This window comes from Capra hircus, chromosome 2, assembly GCF_001704415.2.
Source record: "Capra hircus breed San Clemente chromosome 2, ASM170441v1, whole genome shotgun sequence".
Classification (NCBI taxonomy): Eukaryota; Metazoa; Chordata; class Mammalia; order Artiodactyla; family Bovidae; genus Capra; species Capra hircus.
In genome coordinates this window covers 37,732,655-37,758,446 of record NC_030809.1, presented here as the reverse complement: position 1 = coordinate 37,758,446, position 25,792 = coordinate 37,732,655, and the positions used below count along the sequence as shown (strand labels likewise).

General features: G+C 35.5%; 1 protein-coding gene across 2 annotated transcripts; it reads right to left on the bottom strand.

Annotated features, from left to right (window-relative positions):
- MYL1 (myosin light chain 1) lies at positions 69–23,807 on the bottom strand. Of its 2 annotated transcripts, none has more exons than XM_005676482.3 (7): positions 23,389–23,807; positions 10,479–10,506; positions 5,534–5,677; positions 3,649–3,822; positions 3,119–3,196; positions 1,224–1,266; positions 69–389 (listed from the first exon to the last, which is right to left on the bottom strand). In XM_005676482.3, the coding sequence occupies exons 1-6, from the start codon at positions 23,506–23,508 to the stop codon at positions 1,238–1,240; spliced, it is 573 nt and encodes a 190-aa protein (XP_005676539.1). In that variant the 5' UTR covers positions 23,509–23,807; the 3' UTR covers positions 69–389; positions 1,224–1,237. The 2 variants fall into 2 exon arrangements, with proteins under 2 accessions (XP_005676539.1, XP_005676542.1); XM_005676485.3 differs by lacking the exons at positions 10,479–10,506; positions 23,389–23,807 and adding exons at positions 10,761–10,785; positions 11,515–11,599.

Sequence of the window (25,792 nt, the reverse complement as noted above, 5' to 3'; positions counted from 1 at the left end):
AAGAAAAGAACTGGGATTTTGAAAAATTAGTTTCTCTAAGCAGGAAGATAACAATGCAATGCAAAATGAACATTCCAGACTGACCAAAATTATTTATTGATTTATTATTTTAAGGATGTTCTTTGGCCCATGGTAGAAAATATAGAGGAGGGCTTGGATCTGAGATTGTCAGTATTTCACCATTCTTGTCTAGATCAGCAGACACTTACTCTGTGTGGTATGAATATAATTCAGAGAGAAACATAAAAGGTATAAAAATTCAGGGAGTCCTTCAGTTTAGAATAGTACAAATTGTTTTGTTTTTCTAAATGATGGTAAACAGATTTGGACAGTTAGTCATGGGTGTTCTTAAAATAAGGTTCAGCCAGTCTTCATAAACAATGCTTGATCTATAAAGGAAAAGGGAAAAAGAGTTAGATGTTGATTGCATCTTTTCAGAAAGAAAATGGGGAAGGAAATAATGTAAAGTGAAAAAGAAGGAAAAAGCACAAAATGAACCATCAGTTCCAAGCGATGGCATCTCCTTGCTGCACAAACCTGGTTTCACGTGCTATACTTTGGACTGTGATAATATGCTTTTCTAGAGCAATAATTATTAAAAACTACTTTAATACAGTTTAGAGTTATTCAAAGAACCTAGGATAAAACCTAGCTTTTACTGTTCTTATGTTCCAATTAAATCAATTAGTTGCGCTCTGGTTTCTTGACTCTCCATTGCATAATTATAGTACAGATTAAGATATGGTCTATTTGTTGTTGTTTAGCTTCTAAGTCGCTTCTGACTCCTTTGTGACTTCATGGACTATAACCTGCCTGGCTCCTGTGCCCATGGGATTTTCCAGGTAAGAATTCTGGAGCGTGTTGCCATTTCATTTTCTACAGAATCTTCCTGACTCAGGGATTGAACCCATATCTCCTGCATTGGCAGATGGGTTCTTTACTGCTGAGCCACCAGGGAAGCCTTGATATGGTCTATAAATGGAAGCAAAAACCTCAAAAGTTTTTGCTTGTACACTTATACAAAGATAATCTATTTCTAAATAACCCATCTCAAGGAGTTATAATAATATAACTCATTAATATTAATATAATATTAATCATATTAATGTGTTCTGGTTAATATGAATATTTATTCTAACTATTAATAACTAATATGAATAACTCTTTACATTAAATACAATGTTGAGAAAGCCTTATATATTAAAGAGGGAACAGATAGATACCTTGAGAGCTCCATTTAGTTAGACATGATGTGCTTGACAAAAGCTGTAGGGATAATACAGTTTAGAGTTAGAAAAGAGTCAAATTTAATAAAAGAACAGTATGGTAAGTTAACTTAATTCTAATTATTCTTAGCTGTAACTCTAGAGTTTATTTAAACTCTGTATAGCCCACTATTAATACTAGATTTATGGCTTTTCCCCTGATTTTGTAAATTTAGCTTTTTAAGTGTTACATTCGCATGGTTAAATGTTTTTCTTGAAAGTATGAAAGAGTTTATAAGAAAAAATGTTCCTCACCACTGTCTCCTAGCTATCTAGTTCCTTTTTATAGCTAAGCTGGTGGAGTTATTATGCTTGCTTAGCAAGCATACAGGAGTGGGTAAGCCTTTTCCTTTCTTCAGGGGGTCTTCACAACCCAGGGATCGAATCCAGGTCTCCCACATTGCAGGCAGATTTTTTACCATCTAAACCACAAGGGAAGCCCCCCCCCCCGATACAAATATATGTTATATAATTATTTTTACACAAATGGTGGCAGTTCTACAAACCGTTTTGCTCTTATTTTTCTCACTGCATAATGTACTGTCTTAGAAATATTACCATAACCATAAATAAGGGTGTCCTTGTTGTTTTTTAGAGCTGTGGGGAATGTCATTGTGTAGATGTACCAAAATCTATTTGATGCATTCTATATTGTTGGACATTGTTCTTTGTTGTCGTTGTTTAGTTGCTAATTGTGTCTGACTCTTTGTGACCCTATGGACAGTTGCCTGCCAGGCTCCTTTGTTCATGGAATTCTCCAGGCAAGAAAACTGGGTTACTATTTCCTTCTCCAGGTGACCTTCCCACTTATGGCAGTAACTGAATGTAAAATGTTGTTTATAGAAAAAAGTAAAGTTTAACCAAGATTGTCAGTGTAGCTATGCTTAGCTGAGTATTTTCTTTTTCTCCTATCCTTTCCTGTCCTCTTCTCTTCTCTCTTTTCCATTTCTTTCCCTCCCTTCTTCTCCCCTCTGTGTTTCTTGTCTTACTTTATCCAAGTTATTAGACTTTGTAAGTCCATATTGACATCAAAGCTATCAACATACTTTATTGAGATGTGGTGAGATTAGTCTTTTTGGGAGGGTGGATAAGTTTCTCAGTTTTATTGCAACATTTCAAATTTACAAGTTATGTCATGCAGTTTTATCTTGTATCTTTTTTTTGGGTGGTGCATTGCTTTTCAGACCCTCTGGGTGAAGCTGCTGTAAACTGGTGGCAGGAAATAGATAATTGGATACTATGAGATAAATTTCGTTTAAGAAAGAACACCAGATAAGGAGAACTAAATTTTAGCACCAGCCTTGCTATTAATTATGTGACCTTCACTAAGTAGCTAAACATCTTCAGCACTCAGATTCTTCATTTTCATCACTGCTTGCTGCAAAGGATTTTGTGATATCTTCAGTTGTAATATTAAAGAATTAATATTACATTTAATATTAAAATTTATTCTGATACAAATGCTGTTTTACAGAGGTGTCGTGAAGATCTAGTAAGATGGCTGATTCATGCTGATATATGGCAGAAACCAATACAATCTTGTAAAGCAATTTTCCTCCAATTAAAAATTTTAAAAAAAATTTATAAAGATCTAATAAAAAAGTAAAAACACATTTTAATCTGTATAACAGTGCACAAAAATGTTAAAACCCACTGAAATAAAGTTTATGTATATAGTCAGATCCTTACAAGATATCTTTTTAGGGTTATTGTGTAATTGGTTGATAATAAATAACATGTGTATGTTCAATAAGAGAGTAGAGAAAAATAAGTTGTTTTAAACTCAAAAGGCATCCGCCATCAACCCAATCAGTTCAGAGTTGCTGTAACCACCAGAGCACATGAAATTATACCTTCGTAGTTGATGCAGCCGTTGGAGTCTTCCTGACCTGCCATCAGGGCTTCCACTTCTTCTTCTTTCATCTTTTCACCTGATGAAACAAAACTCTTTGTTCAAGAAGAAAGCCAGAGAATATTCTCAAAATTACACCATAAGTGATGAGATTTGTACTCCTGGAGACCTCTTATAGGAGAGACACCAAGACTCCTGTTCCTTTGGCAGGAAGTTTGCCAATAAATTGTTTTTGAATAAATGAATTAAATACACATTATACCTGATCATCCACCCTCTATCCGGTAAGAACTACAATGCCATATGTTACTTATTCATAACCAATAATTCAAGTTATTAAGACTATTTCCCCCAAATAAACTCACTGACATTGAGGCTAATTGAAATGGTCATTAACTTTTGACTATTCCTTTTCATTTTCCCTTTTTAGTCTTTCCGCCTACTTATTTTGGTTATAACATGATTCCCCTAAGTCATGCTCCTTCCTACATACTCTATCCTATTAAGTCCACTGAAATGAATTTTTCTTACCTAGTGTGGCTAGAACATGACGAAGTTCAGCACCCATGACAGTGCCATTGCCTTCCTTGTCGAAGACACGCAGACCCTCAACAAAGTCTTCATAAGTGCCCTGGTCCTTGTTGTTGGAAATAGCTTGCAACATGGGCAGAAATTGTTCAAACTCAATTTTCTTGGCATTCATCTCTGAAAGAAATTGCAATTTGGAGAGTTATCAGCTATCATAAAATGCTACCACTGAGTTACAAATTAAGCTTGAATGTTCATTCTGAATCATCAGAAAGATCTTCATACAGCTTAAATTTCAGTTGGTAAATGGCTGCTGACAGAAAGTTTGTAACAGAGAATAGCATGACCTCTGGAGTTCTAGTGCTTGAGCTTTTATCCTTAATTCACCATTTATAAATACGTGGCAAGTTTCTTAACCTCTTTGTGCCTCAACTTTTTAATCTTTCAAAAGAAATACTTTGTAGTGCTATGTGAACATTAAATGAGGTAATAATGCACAGTCTATTACAGGACCTGGGACAAACTGAGTGCTTGATCAGTGTCAGCTACTATTTTATTAGTATTGCCAATTAATAAATACTATAAATACTAGGGAAGCAATATAGAAATATACTGATAACAAACCTATTGGCATATAAATATAGCAAAACTAGCTGAACTTTAATATGTATTCCACCATTGTTTGAGCTTTTGCAGAGCTTTCAATTTCTTTAAATTTTAATTTTAAAAAAAGAAGCCTATGAGAAGAATGTGCATGTTAAATACTTTGTGATCTCCTGACTGCGGTTTTAGAAGTCTGGAGATGATAACAATTTCTTTAGTAACCTTCTGGCAAGGTTAATGGTATTCATAGCAAAAGTATAAAACAGACTAATCAGATGTACACAAATAGATAAAGTTATGTACCCATAAATCAAAATTGCATTTACCAGTCTTTCCTTATAGTGTAGAAATCTAGTACATTGAGAAAATTAAATTCGAATGCTAAATAAATGAACATTTATGTAATAATTCCATTAAAGACAGAAGTTTGATAAGTTAGAAAATGGCAGTTAAGAATGAATTTGGCTAACTGAGCTCTCACTTCATGTGATATTCTCAGCTAGTTTTTGAATAAGTTATGTGGACATTTTTGTCCAAAGGAACTATAATTTGAGGAAAATTCCAGCAGACTGATTTAGAGGTAGTTTTTTTTCTTAATCAAATATTTTTCTTTTGTAACAAAGGAACATAGTCTTTTCTAGAAAAAAAGAGATTGCTTTCCAGCGTTATTTTCATTACAGTAAAGATAAACTGAGATATCTACTTGAAAAAAACTTCAGTTTTGTCTCTTCTGTTTTGTTCCGAGTGGTATTTCCCAACAGACTATTATACTTTGCCATGAACCATGGGATTAGAAAAAATTTCCTTGTTGTTGACTAATACCCAGCAATCACCTCTGCAGTTTTGCCACTTACATATTTCACTAGCTTTTGCCTTAGGATTTTCTTTGGGCAACCAAATGCAGGTTTTGGCTTAAGATTTTTAATTCTTTCCAGAATTTTTCTTAAGGTGTCATCTGTCTGTTCTTAATTAAGATAGCCAAGTTTCTTTTAAGACGGTCACAGAAGCAGGGTATATTTAGATAGCATGATGATGATGATATTAGCATTAGGTATTGTTTCCTTTCATTACACGAAATTATGCTTATGAATTCTCAAAGGAAGGTTAATATATCTTATGGAGGAAAAAACTGAGACTAGATAGCCAAGAAACACAGTTACCATCAGGAGTAAATTAAATCCTATTCTATGGAACTTGTTTCTCAATAACCCTCTCTCTCTTATATATACACACACTCCCACGCATGCACACACACTCCCAGCTTCTTGGAAAAACATGTGGTTACCTTCATTGCTGGGGTTTCCCAGAACCTTCTTGACCTCTGCATTGGTGGGATTTGTGCCCAGAGCCCGAAGGACATCACCAACTTGGCTTAAGGTGATCTTGCAATCACCTGTTCTGTCGTACAGGAGAAACGCCTCCTTGAATTCTGCACGAAGCAAGAAACATTTGGTTGCTTTTTTTCTGTCTCAAACTTATAAAGGAACCCAAACTTCATCAGTTCAAACTCTCCTCTATTTTGTAACTTGCCAGTCTCTGAAGTTGCTATCTTTGGAATTTCCTTTTTCTGAGTTCAATGTCAACCCTCTTTTGACATTTCTTTTTGGGACTGTTTTAAAGCTGCTGCTGCTAAGTCACTTCAGTCGTGTCCGACTCTGTGCGACCCCATCGATGGCAGCCCACCAGGCTCCACCATCCCTGGTATTCTCTCGGCAAGAACACTGGAGTGGGCTGCCACTTCCTTCTCCAATGCATGAAAGCGAAAAGTGAAAGTGAAGTCGCTCAGTCGTGTCCGATTCTTCACGACCCCATGGACTGCAGCCTACCAGGCTCCTCTGTCCACTGGATTTTCCAGGCAAGAGTACTGGAGTGGGTTGCCAGTGCCTTCTCTGTATTTTAAAGCAGCATTTCTAATTTCAAGTCATATTTTCAGTTCAGTTCAGTTCAGTTGCTCAGTCGTGTCCGACTCTTTGTGACCCCATGAATTACAGCACACCAGGCCTCCCTGTCCATCACCAACTCCCGGAGTTCACTCAAACTCACGTCCTTCGAGTCGGTGATGCCATCCAGCCATCTCATCCTCGGTCGTCCCCTTCTCCTCCTGCCCCCAATCCCTCCCATCATCAGAGTCTTTTCCAATGAGGCAACTCTTCGCATGAGGTGGCCAAAGTACTGGAGTTTCAGCTTTAGCATCATTCCTTCCAAAGAACACCCAGGACTGATCTCCTTTAGAATGGACTGGTTGGATCTCCTTGCAGTCCAATTATTAGATATGGAAATTGAGAATCCTCACCATATTTGTTCATATCTCCTTCATCTGCCTTGGAAACAGGACTGGGTTAAGAAATTCTGATGCCTGGAGAAATCTTAAGAATTCCTCATAAAATCCCTCATATAATTAACAAAGTTAATAAAATTTCAAGAAAACAAACATTCAATTTGGGTTGTGTCATGTTAGGTTAACCCAAACTTCTCAAGTTATATAGAAAAACTTCTCTTGAGGTACAAACTTCCTAGACTCTCTTCTTAACTAATTTTCTTCAGGAGTAACTTCATTTTTCAGGAAAATTTTAGAAAGATGACACAAATCTCTAAGTTCTCTGGTGTCCTTTAACCATCGATGCATGACTTTAAGAGGCTCCTAGAGTTGGACACGATGGAAGCGACGTAGCAGCAGCAGTGTAACAGAGTCAGAAGGAAGCATATTTATTTAAATCTATTGTTATAGTGATTGCTTTAAACTTTATATTTTTCAGGCATGACATATGATAACATGTTGCTATATTAGTTTTATTATGCAGATACATATTTTAATTAAAAATTTTGTGAAGATAATTGTAGATTCACATGCAGTTTTATGAAATACAAAGAGATCTCTTAAATACTCTGTCTGGGGGAAATAGCGTTTCCCTCAATAGTAGCATTTTTCAAAATTATAGTATATGATATATATACACTATATATATATGTATATGATCATAACCAGAATATTCACATAACCAGAATATTCACTTTGATAAGAGTCCACATATTTTACTCAGATTTCCCTAGTTGTACTTGTATTCATGGGTGTATGTAAGTACACATTTTAAAAGTGTTGTCTGTTTTTATAACAGTCACTCTGTTGATTGTGTGCGTGTGTGCTAAGTCACTTCAGTCTTGTCCAACTCTTTGTGACCCTATGGACTGTAACCCACCAGGCTCCTCTGTCAGAGGGATTCTCTAAGCAAGAATACTGGAGTGAGTTGCCTTGCCATCCTCCAGGGAATCTTCCCCACACAGGGATTGAACCCACATCCTTTATGTCTCCTGCACTAACAGGCGAGTTCTTTTTTTTTTTTTTTTTTGTTACCACTAGTGCCACCTGGGAAGCCCCATTCTATGGCTTACTTGCCCTAAATTTGGTCACTTTCCTTTGATAGAATTGGTTTTGCCTTTCAGGATTACATTAACCCCAAATTAAGAAGTGTACACCAAAAAGACAGAAAGAGGTGCTACTATGGATTTAGGAGCAAATAAAGACATTTTAATTGAAACTACAAAGCTAAATTGAATCACTTTTCCTGGCAAACCTAAAAGTACTGGTGGTGATCTGTTGGAGTTTAATACCAACACTTAAAAACTCATTTGTGAATGAGCTGGTAGAAGTGAAAGCATTCTTTTTAGGCCATTAGTGGCCTCAGATCAAGAGATACTATCTAGCTAGATGACTCAGAAAAATATCTTAACTATACTTTTATCCTCTAATCCAAGACTACTAGACATTGAATTCACAATCAACTATAGATCATGTTACCACTCTTTGCTGAAACGTCCCCTTCAAATTCTATTCAAATTGACATCACAGATAATTTCCCTTACCTAAAAGACATGCTCTAGGTCCTGTGGGGTCATTAGTCAAATACAATTTTTCATTTTCTAAGGGAATTGTGAAACTGAACTGCTCTTATTACTGGCTCCAGGCTTTCAAGCAGATTGCTCAGGGGGCTCCCTATTATACTGGTCAGATGCTGATATAGAAATAGGGTTTTATGGGCTGTAATGGAATCTCTTTGACAGTAACTCTTTTGTTGATTTAAAGGCCAAGAACAGAAAGATATTGCTCTTCTTACACCAGATTTTTAAAGCTTAGTTATTCCCTTGAAGAGTCTAAAACATGGGTTAGTCAATGACTATCTACAGGCTGGCCACCTCTTTTTGTAAATAAAGTTTGATTGGAATATAGTCAGGCCCATTCATTGATGTATTGTCTATGACGTTTCATACCTCAGGGACAGAACTGAGTTGTCTCCACAGAGACTGTAGTGCCAACAAAGGCTTAGCTATTTACTATTTAGCCCTCTAGGAAAAATTTGCCAGCCCCTAGTGTAGAACAACACTGTTCTAGGATTTTTTGTGATGATTGAAATGTTCTGTATCCAGGCTTCCCAAAAAGGTAGTAGTAACAAGCTGCCCATGGCTTTTGAGCATTAAAATATGACTAGTGCAAAGCAGAAAGTAGACTTTTAAATGCATTTATTTTTACTTAATTACATGTTAAATTTAAAAAGCCTCATGCGGCTAGTGGCAACTTTTCTGGATGGCACAGGCCTTAACACCTTTAGAATGCTATAATTTTCTGGTGTTCCTGTCTTTACTCCAAACTTGTGATACATTCAAATAGAGCAGCCGTGAGAAAAGCTAATCATTGAAGAAGGAAACAAACAAAGTATGCCTTTATTTATTTCTTAAAATATAAGTTTTCCTTTTAATTTAAAGGTCTCTCAAAGGGTTTTTAAGGCTTCTGTTTCTTGGTTCTACCATAGTTTGGCAGTCATAATGACACTGTAAGTTAGATATTTGAGAGGACTGGATACAGTACCAGATATTGTAGAAGCATCATTAGTTAAAATAGATTAAAAATCAAGCAAACCATAGCAGAATTACCAACTGCTTTCAAAGAAAAACTAGTCCTTTTAGTACAATGTCAAGTGATCTTGAGCTGAGTCATCAAATCATCTAATTTGTCTACATGAAGGCATTGACCATGAAATAGATATAAATGAGTCTGCTATAGCAAATATCCTTTTATTTTCTTTCCTTTTTTGAAATATTTAACTGATGTCCAAATGTGAGGTATTCTTGACACTCAAGAAAAAGCTAAAAAATGTTGACTCCTTTAGGTATAGAATGGAGTATAATTATAATTATATTCTTACGAATATCTTCACAATTATTTTTATATTATATAGCATAAATATATAATATACACCTACTTATTTTTATGACCAATATTTGTACAATATTATATAACTAAAATTTTATTATTTTATTCCATTCTTTCTATAGATGTATTGTTGTCTCAATTTATCTAAGTATGTGACTTTTTTCCATTAAACATTTTGTCCTACACTTTCCAGTAAAAAAACAAGATTCATAGGCCATGGGATCTCTTAGATCTAAAGACCTGAAGAAGAAACAACGAAAGTGTTGGTGAAACTATTCAGATTCTTTAGAATCTCTTTGAGCTTAAAGTCTTGCAGTTAGAAATTGTTTCTGTGAAATAAATTCCTAATTAATTCAGCTGGTTTTGATTTTGATGCTATCATTAAGTTTTTGGATCTTTAAGGCAGTCTCAACATCCCTCTGGGAGTCTGTCCTGCATCTCTGAAGATGGACTAGGAAATGTCTAAGTTTCCTTCCACAGTTTTTTTTTGTTTGTTTTTAAATAAATCATTTCCCCCTCTATCTCTGAGTGTACTTTTCCCCCTAAACCCACTTCACCCTCTATTTCTCTCAACTCACTGTGGTGCCCATTTAAATCATGTGTATTTGGTAACTGGGTAGTATTATAATCAATTTTATTTTCTAAAGTGAACAATTTAGATCTGCCAAATTTCTGTTTAGGTATTTGATTAACAAATCAGCCATCCAAGATCCACATCCTTTTGGGGGGTATATGTATAGTATTACCTACTATATCAAATTAGTTCTATTTAGAAATCAGTGAACACAAGGAATTATTTTGTACTGTTTAGCTTTTGTTTGCTTAAACCTTTGATTACTGATTATAAATGAAGCGTTCCTGGTGAGAGAATTTATATTTAGAGGGATTGAGAGCATTTATATTTAGAGTGACAGCACTAGTGGGGATAATCAGAAAGAGCTAATCTCATCTCAAGGGAGTTGGTTTTCTCACATGCCATCTTTATGAGTGTGCACATATTAACAACTATATCGTTTAAACTTACCATCCTGCTGTTGCTTAGAGAACTCGATCTGTTAGAAAGAAATTAACCACAAAGAATATTTTAACCAAACAAAAATGTCCTGATTTTATAAATGTATCCAAGCTCATTCCCTGAGTAATCGTCAAAGTAAGCTCAAAAGGTATGCCTACTTTTCAGAGTTCAGGCATAGCTTGGATACTCACAGTTTGAGCCACACAGTAACATGCCTTGGAGATGAGTATTATTTCAGAAACTGAGCAGTGCTTTGCCTACCTCTGAAGTAGAGAAGCTCAGTTCACTTACCAGCAATCTGCTCAGCACTGAAGGACTGCAATGGCGAGAGAGAGGAAGAAAGAAAGAAACAACTAGTACTCTTTCAAATGCATTGACAGAAGGGAGTGCTCTCTGCTCTGAGGTTTTTAGGAAGCCGTGTAGGTGTCAGAGAATAAGAAGTTTGCCTTAGGATACTTTTGAATCTAGGAAAAATAAAAAGCTATTGCAAAACATAGTTAGGGAATATATCTCTGTATCTTAACCCATGAGTCAATAATTTAACAAATATTAAATCAAATTCTTCCTGGAACAATATCATAGTCTGAGGTGCATTTAAGATATGTCTAGTATAGATATACTATATTAAGAACTACAGACACACTGCATTAAAAAGATCACTTTAAGTCTTTCTTCTATTTAACCAGTATGTTTTACTCAATGCATCAAAAGTAGCTTATTTAATTTTAGTTATCAGCATCATTGGATTGTTTTTTTAAGGTGCAATATTTTGCTATAATTGCAGGTTTCCCCCCTAAATTTAGATATAATAAACCTTATGAGGTATAGAAAGTTGGTGAAGCATAAAGTACTTCTTTTGCAAGTAAGATGTATTTTTCTAGTTGGCATAATAGCTTGAATTAATCTTGTCTATCCTCAACACACCTGGATAAAAACCAAAAGTAGATTCTACAGATTCACACTGAGTATGTTCTCTCCTCAATTTCATTCCTATCTACTATCACATCTGCCTATAAATCACAAATAGTTTTCTCATAAGACCCACCATGATGGAGCTGCTGGGCTGCAGACAGTGGCGAAGCTGAAGAGTGAGTTGAGGGCCGCTCCAGTCCCTGAGTCGGTCCTCCCTTGCTGAGGCTGCCTTTTATTTCTGGAGAAGCTGTGACCTCACAGCTAGCATCAGGTTCCAGAGAGAAGTAGCCACTCCTCTTGGAGGGTTTTTTAACTTTCTTAGGGCAAAGGGAAGGAGAGATCTGTACCCTGAGGTCTATTTTTAGGAAATCAGAACCTAAGAGTGGATGGCCATGGTGAGACCAATGCCTATCAGTACTTTTATGGTCTTTATTCCTGAGACAGTCTCTTGAAGTGTCTTCCTTGAAGAAGATTCTTATTTGTTCAGTGGCAGAGGGGCTTAGAATTTCTCGAAAGACTCTACCTGACCTCTTCTCTTAGTGAATTATGGACTTTGCAAGCTTTAAGTCAGCAGTGTGTGTATAAATGGAACTTACTGGATGGGACTGGTTTGGGGTTTCAAATGGCAACTGCTATAGAAGGAAGAGCCTCTGGAGCTCTGTCCTCTGTGGTAAAGTTCAGAGGACTTGAAAGGGACACACACATTCCATGTGCTTCTTAAGGTCCTACCAAGTGAAAATCTGGTCAGTTTGTGAAATCTCCAACTAAAGACCATTCTTTTGCACATTGTACTCTCAGAAGTATAGAATTCATTTAAGCCAGGTATGGTTTTAATCTCCATTTTTAGTATTCTTCCTTAGCATTCTTACCTTAGGGGTAGGTATTAGATTCCTTCCTTGTTCTCTTTAGGAGAAGGAAATGGCAACCCACTCCAGTATTCTTGCCTGGAAAATTCCATGGACAGAGGAGCCTGGCAGGCCACAGTCCATGGGGTCGCAGAGAGTTGGACTCAGCTGAATAACTGAGCATACACTCTTCCCTTTATGGTGGCTGACTAGTCATATTTTTTGAATTTATGAAATTCCTCTAGGAGGGAAAGCTGATGGGCCATTTTGTATTCTTTTTCCTCTCATTCTATACATATTCTTTTAAAATTTATAAATGTTGCTTACTTTCTTACTAGAACATGCTGTTTCCCTTCCTGTCATGTCAAACACTTTGTGACTCAGTCACCAGACTGAGAACCAAAAGAATCCAAAGTGAAGACTGTGAAATGCAAGTTGTAATTTAGAATTTTGAAGGTGTCCATGGGATTGGTATTAAATTTTCATGGCAGCTTACGTGAAAATAGGTAATTTCCTATTTCCTACACTTCCTAGAATGATATTGGGAAAAGATCAGTCTAGATGCCCACTGAAACTCAGACATGTTTGTCAGTTTTCTATATACTTAAAAGCAGCTCAAAGGCATAACAAATGTTAGAGATAAATTCTAATTTGAGTGCTGTTTTAGCAACTATTTTTAAGAAAATAATCACAAAAAGCATAGTCTCCCTCTGCTAGACAGAGGTATACTTTGCAACTTTCCCCAAGCCATTTGGAAAGAAATCAACATTTAAATGTATGTCATTCTTTTTTTTTCTTTTTGTCCAAAGTCTGCAAGTAGTGAAGAAAATCTGATAGAATCTGAATCCCAAAATGAGGCTTGAAAGTATAACTTAAACAGTATTAGAAGCTATATAAACACATTTTCATGAATAGATTGACATTTTGAAAGGTTGTTGGGAAATAGAAGTTAATAAAAAAATTTAAATCCTTTGAATCATTAGGGGAAAATGAAAGAGAGGGACCAAGGTGGGAATTTGTCACCTTCCATAACTGTAATTGGAATCTCGTGACTTTTGATGCACAAATCAAAGCCATTACAGCATACCATTTTTCTCTGTTTTAGTTTTAGGTATTGAGTCATTGCATTTGAATCGCCCTATGATCAGCGTTGAGAACTGTCGTATTCTTTATTAAATCGTCAAAGCTCCCCTATATCATACTCATCATATACCCTACATCATGCTCATTTTCTTTTTCTCAGATAGAAAAATGAGTCCTTGAATACATATAAAATACAATGTGTGTAAAATCTGTCGTGTAAACTGGAAAGTCAATTTAATAGCTGTATTTATGTTATAAACAAGTTATTCATAGCCACTTGCATATATGTAAAAGTTTATTATTTATTAAAATACAATGGAGGCAGTTATTACACTACTTCACTTTAGTTTTTAATTCATATAGTTATCACATAAAGAATGAGAGTTTGTTTTTCTTAATGCTTATTGAGGAAAGAAAACATTTTTAAAAGTTATCGATAATGCTAGAGAAGGCTACAGTCTAGTCTAGTCTAGAGAATAAAATGTAGTTTAGAAGTCAAAAGACCTAGACACTGGCCTCATAGAATAAATGGAAGATGATATTTATTCTCTGGTACAATTCACACTTTGACAAATGGTAAAAACTTTCACTTGTATCTCTTCCTGGGTGTTATAATGATGGAGTAATCAACCCTTTTCACAAAGGCATGATATGGATACAAAATGTCAGTTGATTTTGGACTCGGTTTGCTATATGGAATCATTTTATTTTGAAAATTAGATTTAAGTCTCTTCTATCTGGAATGTTCTCCTGTCATCTCTGTTTCTTGGAAATTAATTATCCTTCAAAACCCTTGAAAGAACCTTTCCTATTTGTCTAACTCCTTTCTCCCACGTCAGTATGTTTAACCTTCCTGATTGCAAACTTCTGGGGAGCACAGGCTGCTGCTGGAGACCAGTTCCCTTGGTCCATGATGTGAACCTGAGTGTGAGCCAACCGCTCCCTCCTGGAGTGCTGCCCCTGCCTTATTCTTAGATCGTGTCCCCCATGATTCTATACAATACCTTGTCAGCATTAGATACTCAACAGAATTTTCGTTAAATTAAAATCTTTAGAACAGGGACTTCCCAGGCGGCACTAGTGATAAAGAATCTGCCTGCCAATGCAGGAGACCTAGGTTCGATTCCTGGGTCAGGAAGGTCCGCTGGAGAAGGAAACAGCAACCCACTCCAGTATTCTTGCCTGGAGAATCCTATGGACAGAGGAGACTGGCCGGCTACAGTCCATGGGGTCGCAGAGTCAGACACGACTGAAGTGACTTAGCACGTAGCACAGCACAGAACAGGTGTACAGTAAGCTCCTCCTTCAAACATGTTTCCTCCTCTAGAATGTTATCTTCCTGGAGGGGAGAGACTGTGTCAGTTCCTTTAAAGAGCTTATATTCTAGAGGAAGGGGCACTCATGCGCTCATTCTCCTCTGGTACTGCATCTCCAGCACCTAGAACTTCCAGGCACATAGTTAGTAGGCATGCTCATTTAAAATTATTGATATTATGTGCATGTGTGCACATTAAATCACTTTAATCGTGTTTGACTCTTTGCGACTCTATGGACTGTCAGCTGGCCAGGCTCCTCTGTCCATGGATTCTCCAGGCAAGAATATTGGAGTGGGTTGCCATGCCCTTCTCCAAGGGGTCTTCCTGACCCAGGGAATGAACCCGCATCTCCTGCGTATCCTGCACTGCAGGTGGATTCCTTTCCGCTGAGCCAAAGGGAAGCCCTTATTGATGTATATGCCTTTATCTTTCCAGAACATATCTTAGATTTTATATAAATGTTATGATCAGGACTTCTAATTGACCATCCCCTATTTTTTTAAAGCTTTTTTTTTTTTTCATTTTAGTCTACATACTAAAATGACTGTTGGTAAAATAACTACATTCCACATTTTTATGATTCATATAGTAAACAGTATTGGATTTAGATATGTAGTAGATAAGATACTGGTACTAAAAAAGATTTTTATTGCAATGTTTTCAGATTGTTTCTTACTTTGAGAAATATTTTTCTAATAGTAATCATGAGGTTTGGTTAACTGATTAAAGACAAGACAAAGCTGCTGGTATATAGAAAGAGTTGATTTATAGGAAAAATATTAACATGCATTTACTCAAACAGGCTGTTGGACTGATATATGTTAATCTTAAGTATAATACGAAGAGCTATAATTAAAGATGATCTGGGAGATATGTGATGTTGAGTGCTGAGGGCTAATGCCCTAAGAAGGAAGATAGACTGTAGTTTTAAAGAGCTCAATCATCACTGCTAGATACAAAGGAGAATGACTGGTGAGGTTAACTAAAGACCTTACTCTAACCACTTTTCAATCTAGAAAAAGTTGTTGCATGTTCGCTGAGTTAATGCCTGGCAGGGAGAACAAAGACCTGGATGTAAGCAAACCCTAACAAAAACTTAATTATTTTTACTCTAACCTTAGAGTTATGAGGAATTATTGTAAAAGGCAGGCAGAAGTACCATTTTGGAACTCTGAGAGTTTTGTGCTTCAGAACAGTTCACTTCATTTAATTTATTTTATTGCACTTTTTATTTCAACAAAGGATATATTTAGCTTGGTGACTCTAATATGGTGTAAAAAGGAGAAATTAAGAGCAACGAGAATACAGTACCAGCCTGAGTTGTCTAATATAAGAGTGAAGAGATGGCTGTATTGGATAAATTGATCCGAACAGAAGAAGAAATGAGTAATTCTGTGCTTAGGATGCCTTAACTAGTCACCTGAATTCACTCACATTAGAGCAAAGGCTGGATTATTAAAACAATACATTTTAGACCTATAGGAATTAACAGAGAAGTTTAAGTGAATTTTAATAAAAATTTTAAAATGTGACTTAAGTCTGTACTGCTTTGGATTTCTCATCAGCTTTCCCATTGTTAATAGTTGATAAACAAACCTAAGATTTCTTGAGTTGCTCCTGTTCTACTTTGTGCATTTTTGCGTAATTTAATTAAAAATCCAAGTTGTGTTTATGTTCTTTCCTTCCTTTTTTTATTTTTAAAATAAGAGCATTAGAATAAAAGTCTTTGTGTATGTATTTTAAGGAATTATAAGTATCTTCTTTTTCCTACTTTTCTGGAGTAGAACTTCCTTTTGTAACAACATGGATATGTGAATATTGACATTATTATTTTGGTGATTTCAGGTTTTTCGATAGGGTGGAAAAAGTCCTAGAGGGGTTTGAGGTATTCAAAATTTTGTTCTGGTGTGTCTGTAATGAATCATGTCTTTTGATTAAATAACTTCTCTTATCTGGGTTATCAGTTCAGTTCAGTTACTCAGTCGTGTCTGCTCTTTGCTACCCCATGGGCTGCGGCAAGCCAGGCTTCCCTGTCCATCACCAACTCCCTGAGCCTACTCAAACTCATGTCCATCGTGTTGGTGATGTCATCCAGCCATTTCATCCTCTGTCATCCCCTTCTCCTCCTGCCTTCAATCTTTCCCAGCATCAGGGTCTTTTCCAATGAGTCAATTCTTTGCATCAGGTGGCCAAAGTATTGGGGCTTCAGCTTCAACATCAGTCCTTCCAATAAATATTCAGAACTGATTTCCTTTAGGATCGACTGGTTGGATCTCCTTGCAGTCCAAGGGACTTCAAGAGTCTTCTCCAACACCACAGTTCAAAAGCATCAATTCTTCTGCGCTCAGCTTTCTTTATAGTCTAACTCTCACATCCATATGTGACTATTGGAAAAACCATAGCTTTGACTAGACAGACCTTCGTTGGTAAAGTAATATCTCTGAGTTATAGCTTCCTCAAATAAGAAATATTATTCTGCATGGTTTCTAGGATTGTTTGTGGTTCTATAATGTTTTGAGTTTTTCATCCTTTTCTCAGTAGTATCTACAGCAAGTCGCTTTTTTCCATGGAAAAAAAAAATTGCCTAAAAATTTGATATATTACTTTGAACCAGTTTAGATAAAGAGAAGTTGAGCAAAACAAAATTTTGTAACACTGTTCTAATGAGTGTTTTATATCTCACTTATAACAGAAGATGGTATATCATTGGGTACCTAACTAGGAAAAAGAACCTCACTTGTCACAGTGAAAGGAAGAAAGTCAAGTTGAATAAGATGTAGTTTTATTTTAAGGAAAAAATTTTCTGCTCTGGCTCCAATCCACTATTATTGATTTATGATCAAGATGACAAGGGTTTATCATCTATATAATTGACATTTTCACCAGTATAATTGAAGCCATTACTAGTTATATATATTGCAATTTTTGCCTTCCAGATTCTGATTTGGGAGGAGAAACAAACTGTAGAACTTGATATAGGAACAAATTATAGAAGATCTCCTTTTCATACAAAAAGTATTCTAGTATGAAGAGAAGAAGAAAAAAGTGTAGTATCAGCAGACTAAATATAATCCTTGCCACAATTTCCATGAGTCAGATGGTGTTTAATGCTGGGTAATTATGGAAAGGCTTCTAAAGACAACTTGCCAGGGGGTTCATTCGCAGCACTAAAATGTCAAGAGGCTAAATTTGGCACTGTCACTTTGTGGTCTCCTTGTTGCAAAAATTTCATTATCTTTAAAATTAAAAGTGCTATTCACTAATTATTGGTAAACATTCCTATTCCTTTCCAAACTGCCTTTACTTTGCAAAGACATTATCTAGTTAAATGTTATTTAAAATATAATTTTAGACAGAGTTACAGAATGCCCTTTAATATTTTCTCACTCCACTCCACCTGTTCTCTTCTTTTGCAGGGTAGATGTTTCAAAGTGGAAACTTGATACCAATACTTAGTGATAGTTTCAAATAATTTTTGATTTGCTCCTGAAGTTATAATCATGCCACAAATGGATGAATATTGCAACTGGTTGACATTCTAGTTGTATTAAAAGGCCAGGGTAAAATAAGACAGATTCTTAAAATTATATGAAGAAAACTTAGAAACAACTTACATCTTCACATATTCCTTCTAATTAGAAATTGACTATATGTCTCCTTTCTCTCTTTCTTTTCGTCAGACTAGTTACGGTTTAATCATACATGTGGCATTATGTTCCTTTATATCACCCCAAAGAATATTTGGTTGAGATTTCCAGTTGTTTGTAAACAAAATATAAACCCATACTATTCTTAGAATATTAGTTTAATGGCAAAATTTGCATGTCAGGTTTGACATAAGTTCATGTTTAATTAAACGAAAGCAAAATTATTCTAAAATTCAATAAGTTTCACTACTTTTAACAACATTTAAATATACTTTGGTATAATTTTTTTCCAGCTTTATTGAAATATGATTGACATATAATATTGTATAAGTTTAACGTGTACAACCTGATGATTTAACACGTGATGATTTTGATGATTACCACAATAAGTTTAGTTGGTTAATATAACCATCATATTGCATAGTTATCTTTTTTGTGGTGAAAACCACATAATTTGCTCTCTTAGCAATTTTCAAGTATACAACATGGAACTGTTAACTATAGTCATTGCACTGTATTTTAGATCCTTAGAACTCAGTGATCTTTTAACTGCACGTTTGTACCCTCTGATAATATTCACTCTTTTCTCCCATCCCCACCCCACCCTGGCAATTACCAGTCTACTCTCCTAACAGCATTTTTGATATCCATGTTCCATTTACAACTTTTTACGGGAAGCTGGACCAAAGTGATTAGGGTGTCTTTCTGGGATTCTAATATCTCACCTTCCATCTGTAAATGAGAACACCCAACCTGTCAGCAACATGTGTTAAGATAAGGGAAAGCTGAGGAAAACAGAGCAGTAATCAATTGCCAAGATGAAAGGTCTCAATGAACTAGCTCTGATGGGTGCCAGTAACCCCCTCCCCTGGCTGCAGAGGGCTGTGCAGGGCAACATGAGAGTCACTCTTACATTGATCACTCTTACCCTCATCTTTAAGAGCAAAAAAGTTTTCTTTTCACATTCTTAGAAACAGCAACTTACCCTTTATAACAGGAGGTAGTTTAGGAAATAGTTAATACAGTTGACTCTGGATTTATCCTGGTAGGTTATCCTAGGTCTATTACATACTTATTATTTGAACATGGACTTGACACTGGACCTCATTTAGGTTTGGTTTCTTGCAAAATGTAGCTAAAAACAACCTAAGTGTAATGTTTTGACTATTAAATATTATAATTAGGCACAGAATAAATTAATAATAAATATTGATTATTAAAAGAGCTTTATAATATTCAAACCTTTTCATAAGCTATGAGCTCATTTATTTTTCCAACAATTCTTCTAAGTGGGACTGGGTTTGTGGTTGTTAGTGAAAGTCGCTCAGTCATGTCCGACTCTTTGCGACCCCATGGACTATACCATCGCATGGACTATACAGTCCATGGAATTCTTCAGGCCAGAATACTGGAGTGGGTAGCCTTTCCCTTCTCCAGGGGATCTTCCTAACCCAGGGATTTAACCCAGGTCTCCCGCATTGCAGGTGGTTTCTTTACCAGCTGAGCCACAAGGGAAGTCCTAGCTTTGTTAGGGATGAGAAAAAATAACTTAAATAGATTAACACCAACAATCCTATACCTGGACCAGAACACGTCAGATGTTGCAATGAATACATAATATTTGCCTCCACCGAATACTCATCAGTAAAGAGATACATTTATTGGGAATGTTATATTTCCACCTTATCCATTAAATTGAAAGTTTAAGGCTTCCCAAACACATGGTCAATTGTTGCTGTGAGACTTGTTATTGACGAGTTTCTGTCAATGCATTCTGTACCTTTACAACTTTTTTAAAATGTTGCCCGCAGTATATTGTCAGGGATGACCTGACTGAGTGATGACTACAACAAGAATTAAAATTTAAACAGCACAATGACAGACATATTCAAAATCTCATCACTTCAGAGCAATCCCAACATACCAGCTAAGGCATGCATCATGCAAAAAATTTGCTTAAAGTGAAGATCTTTTAAAATCTAGGCAAATGATCATCTCATTGCTTATCTACTTCTGTTATTTCATTTGGTTGTAGTTTTGGGTGACAGGTGTTAAATCTTGTTTGTATTTGCAGCTAAACTCATGGTGGGTTTTACTTCCTACATTTGCAATTCTGCCAGGCAATGTTCTACAGTATCACTCTCTGAAAGCAAAGAGTGCTTAGAACCACCCAGGACAATAGCTTTAACGCTCAGATATCAGCATAGCTGATGTTTGAAAAGGATACTCATAAAAAATCCATGGGGCAAGAGCATATCAGGTAAGCCATCCCTCAGAAAATATCAAAGGTTTAATGTCAGAACAACAAAAGAAATGTCCTAAACAAATAACCAATAATGCGGGAAATAGGTTGGAAAACACATTTAAGAAATTGATAAAACCAGTTCATATTGTTCATAGTTTATGGAGAGTCAAATATATGGCTAGTAACATAACTGGGATAGTACTGAGGGATTAAATATTATGATTGCTATGATTACACTACACAAAGATAGTTCCACTTAAACTTCAGCCCTAATCAAAGTATAAGGAACAGCTAGATTTCTAATCTTATATGATTTATGAAAGACAGTGTAAAATCCAATTAAGTCTTTTTCCCTTTATCGAGTTTTCAGGAAGTTAATGAACGCATATAATAGCTCTATTAATTTCTTTAAAGTCCATTTTCTCTGCTTGAAAAAAGTTTATAACTTATATGAGGTAATATATTTAATAATATCATCGAGTGATTAAAAAATCATAATATGAAATGTTTTAATACACATCTTAATTAGCCTTCTTACCTATTGGGATGAAATTAGATTTTATAAATTTCTCAAGTTGCATCACATTCTTTGGCTATGTTATCATATGTATAAATATGTTCTGATTTCATAGTGTTGAATACATATCATTAAAGCCATTTAAATTCTTTTACAAAAATATATTTCAATTCTGTTTTATTCTTTTTTCTCTTTCTGTTAAGAATGAGCTCTCTGAATAAAAGATAATGTTTCTTCTAGATTCATTTAACGTCCCTTTTCAGTTTGTGTCCCTTATTAAAATCCATCACCTCTCTCATTCTACAATGAAATAGTGAAGATGGAGTATATCCTATCCTTACAGAGACTCTCTAGGAGAAATTCCTTCTTTTTGTGTATGTGTGCTAGCTCACAGTAGCATTAATTCAAGATACAGATGAAAGGAAAACCAGTTTTCAAGATACAGAAAAGCACCACTTCTCTGCTACAAAGAAGCAATCAGTTTAATTTTTGGATTTAAAAAATGATTCCTTACTTGTCTTTTCTTGGAGACTTTTACCTGCCAAACTAAAATTTTATTTACATACTTATTCTTACACAGTTCCTTGGGGAAGAAAATTAATGCCTGTTTTCATTAGTGGGATACTTCATTTTCTCCTTAAGAAGGCACATGTTTTTCCTTTCCAAATGCTTGGAGTCCCAGATACAAAAGGGTGATATTGTCTTATAAATCACGATAAATATAAAGAGGAATCACTTTGACAGTGATTCATATCTTTAGTGTTAATATAAAATGGAGAGTCAAAGAATAGAGGTAGTCGAAATTATTGTAGTGTCTGTAATCTTGCTTATTGTACAATGTAATCAGTGTGCATGTATATGATACATTAACCAGTATTGCTAGAGATGAAAAATTTGATTTTCTCCTAATGAACTGTATGCATACAGTTCTCAGGATAGAAAAACATTTATTGGAAGATATGACATTCATTTCTTCTCCTAAGTGGATATTCATTAAGAATAGTTCCTAACCAATATTAGATTCTATGATGAACTTTTTTCAAATATGACTTCAGTGACTTACAAACTCAAGATAAAATATCTACGATGATCTACTTCTACTTTGAAATATAAAATTTCATGTTTAACTGTACTATTGTAAAAATTTTAAATATATTTACTTAATGTTATCACATACATCTAAGGGTAATCTAATTCAATATTTTTGTCAAAATATTTTAAATATCTACAATTATACTAAAATAGTCAATGAATTATTTTTTATAGGTTAGCTTGATTGTTGCAACTAAACAACATATTAAATACTAACAAGGATTAAGTTAGCAAAATTCAGATTTATTAAGCACAGAACTGTTGGCTTCAGTGAAATGATCACCTCCTAGGCACTTCAGCTACTAGTTTTCCATATAAGGCAGGGTTCCTTTGATGAAGATTTTCAAACTGTCATTTGGACCAATCAGAGCCCAGTGAATGAAGAGACAGTGCACATTTGATAGGTCATATTACTGAGAAGTAACAGGCACATCCATAGCATCATTTTTCCAAAAGCCGATAACCTTTCAGCAGTCGAGAACTTTGATCACAGCAAAACGTTGACACAAAAATCAATCACATTCTCCTTAGTTCAAGATCAGTATGCAAGGAAGAGCTCAAAGACAGAAGCTCAAAGCCATATAACTAACAAGTTTTACAATATTGGTGGTGGGGGAGGTTAGTTTCATTTAGAAGCAACTCACATTTTGAATTAAATGCTGTATATAAATAAGCAAGATGACAGTTATAGTCACTGAAACACTTGAGTGCATAGTTATCTGCACTGAGATCTCATTTAGTGTTGTATCAAATTTTATTAAGCAAAGCTGAAGGGGGAATTAACTTGAGTTGCAAAAATCTCTTTTTCAGATGAAATACAGCAGCTGTCATATACATCTAGGACAACTGGGTCATCAGCTGTTTTTAAACTTTTGGAAACAAGTAGGGACTAAAACTCTCTTTTTAATGTAGCTTTAAGGAAGAGTTTCAGTTTCCAGGGATTTTATTTAAAAAAAAGAAACCATTGGTTTAAATGTTTGTAAAACATAGACTTTGACAATTGAGGGAAAAAAAGAAACAGAAAACAAAGAGTACAGCAAACACAGGTTTCAAATATAATGCCATACTCGTAATAATTTTTACTGAAATTGTATGCTGCAGTTTTAAGTTTTTTAAAATCAGGATTCTCCTCTACCCAGATCTATCAGTTTGCTTAGTAATTCCATTCCTCTCCATGAAAAACGTGCCCCCTCTCCAAGTCCCTAGTGTTCCCCACTGTTAAGAGATGTTTCAGTGACCAAACAATTCACCCTTTTTGTTACCTTGATGGCAGAGAGGTCAATCTTTTCTTCTTTGGGTGGGGCAGGTGCAGGTGCTGGGGCAGGGGCCGGGGCGGGGGCAGCAGCAGCAGCAGGTTTCTTTACATCCTTCTTTGGTGCCATTTTGTTTAAAAGGATGGGTTAAAAAAAAATGAGAGAGAAGGAGCACCTCCAAAAGAACCTGTCAAAGTGATTCTTGGAAGAGGAGTGGTGGTTCGGTTGATCCACAGCCCAGTGTCTTGCAGGTGGACCCAGAGTGTTAAACGGTATAAGGGCATGCATATATATTTCACTTAGTGCCTAACAGAATCTTAACACTTGGGGCTGGATTGGACAGTTCCCTAGTCCAGGGGGATGGCATTCCGGCTCAGACTATAAATGGAATCAAAAGGGTCAGGGCTTCATCAATTTTTTTAACTCCTCTTGCTTTCCACCCCATCCTCCCTGCCCCCACCACCTTCATATATAAAGGTGAAAGAAGTATGACAAAGCCAGCCAGCTTTAGATCCTTTGATGACAGTAAAGTAGATTGATTGATACTTTCTCTTCATAGAATTACAGTTCTGCTGAAGTTGTAAATCATTTTTTTTTCCTATGCCTAAGAAACTTTAGTGAAGGATTTGGTTTCAGCTTAGAATTTTGGCAGAGTATCACCAACTTTCACCCAGCTTCTTTGTGCATGCTCCTCCTCTCTTGCCATAATATGCAAGAAAATGTTTGTCAGCAGAAAGGTAGTGGTGTTTAAAAATAAAAAGCAGACGTATAAGGAAAGCCCATTAAGTCTTAAAGTGGCTTCCCTTCTAGGGAGCACAAACTCTGACTCCCTCTCTCTTAAACTGTGGTGAACAGTATGCTAAAACGAATAATTCGCAGCTGCTTCCTATCACTTAACTTTTTTCTATAATGAAAAATATAAAATGGGGAGGAAATAATAGGAAGATTTACCCTCTTGCCAAACACTTTTTCTAAGAGTAAAGTAACTTTCAATCACAGTAGATACTTAATCCATTTTACTTCCTAAATGGAACAAAGTCTAATTATTTATCATCTAATTTTTTCGTCCATACTAGGGACATAAGATAAAATTTTAAATTTACTTAAATGACCAGAGAGATAAAGAGAGAAAAGGACTTTATCATTAGGTGGAAATTTTGGTGAGTAACTTGTAAGTTTTTCCTTTTCTGTCCTTGACTTTCTCAGTTAACAAGACTAGACTCATATTAAGAAACATGATTAGCCAATGTACCATCCTCACTCTTGTTAATTTGTGAGATATCTAATTACTGAGTAGTGATTAATTAGTCAGAAAAGAACCCAATAGCAAGTCTGAGATTTTAAAAGAGCATATTTACGCATTGTTGTTGTTCAGTTGCTCAGTCACGTCAAACTCGAACTGCAGCATGCCAGGCTTCCCTGTCCTTCACTGTCTCACAGAGTTTGCTCAAGCTCAGGTCCACTGAGTCAGTGATGCCATCCAACCATCTTATCCTCGGTCACCCCTTCTCTTCCTGCCCTCCATCGTTCCCAGCATCAGGGTCTTTTCCAATGAGTCAGCTCTTTGCATCAGATGGCCGACGTATTGGAGTTTTTTACATGTTATATATATTTACACATTAGATGTATAAGATTATATATATATTTATATGTATACATATTATATATATATATAAAACATGTAAACAGATGATATATATTCTAATTGTTGAATATAATTGTGCTTATAGATTTTAGCCATTTTCTTTTGGTCTGATTAAAAGCATTCCCCAACTTGGTCACTGTTCCTCTCTATTGCTAAGAAGGATTGAGACTCATATTAGCAATAATTCATTAAGTCATAGCTGATCCACAGTTAGTCTGATTTCACATCGTGGCCTGACCCACTGGATTATATTATCCACATAGGTTCAAGAGAAGCTTTTTTTGTTACTCCCTCCTCCTTGCTGTCCCACATCAAAGACTCAATCATTACCTAAATTATGCTACTCATTTCTTATAGACAAGAGAGTCATGAGAATCTGAACATATTTTACCTAAGTATATTGCTTGTCTCAAATTAAAATAATTAGAATTCAAAAAATAATGCTATATTTGTAATAGAAACTATTTTTGTAAATAGCAGAAATTTTGTCTACCACTTTGTTTTCCTTCGGATTATCAAAGAAAGTACTGAATAATGGAAATGTTCTTCCTTTAACTCATAGCCTGTATTAATACTTTGCTTCATGTGCAGAAATCCCTTAAAATCTGTGTCAGGCTTACAAGTAAAAGAACTTTATGGGCTCTGAGCAAATCAATTTGAATTTGGAATACTTTATTTCATGATAAGGGGGAAATGGCTTGATCTCACTATGTATCTAAATCCTTTCTTGTTATCAAATAAATATCATGGTTTATGAATTCACAGAGG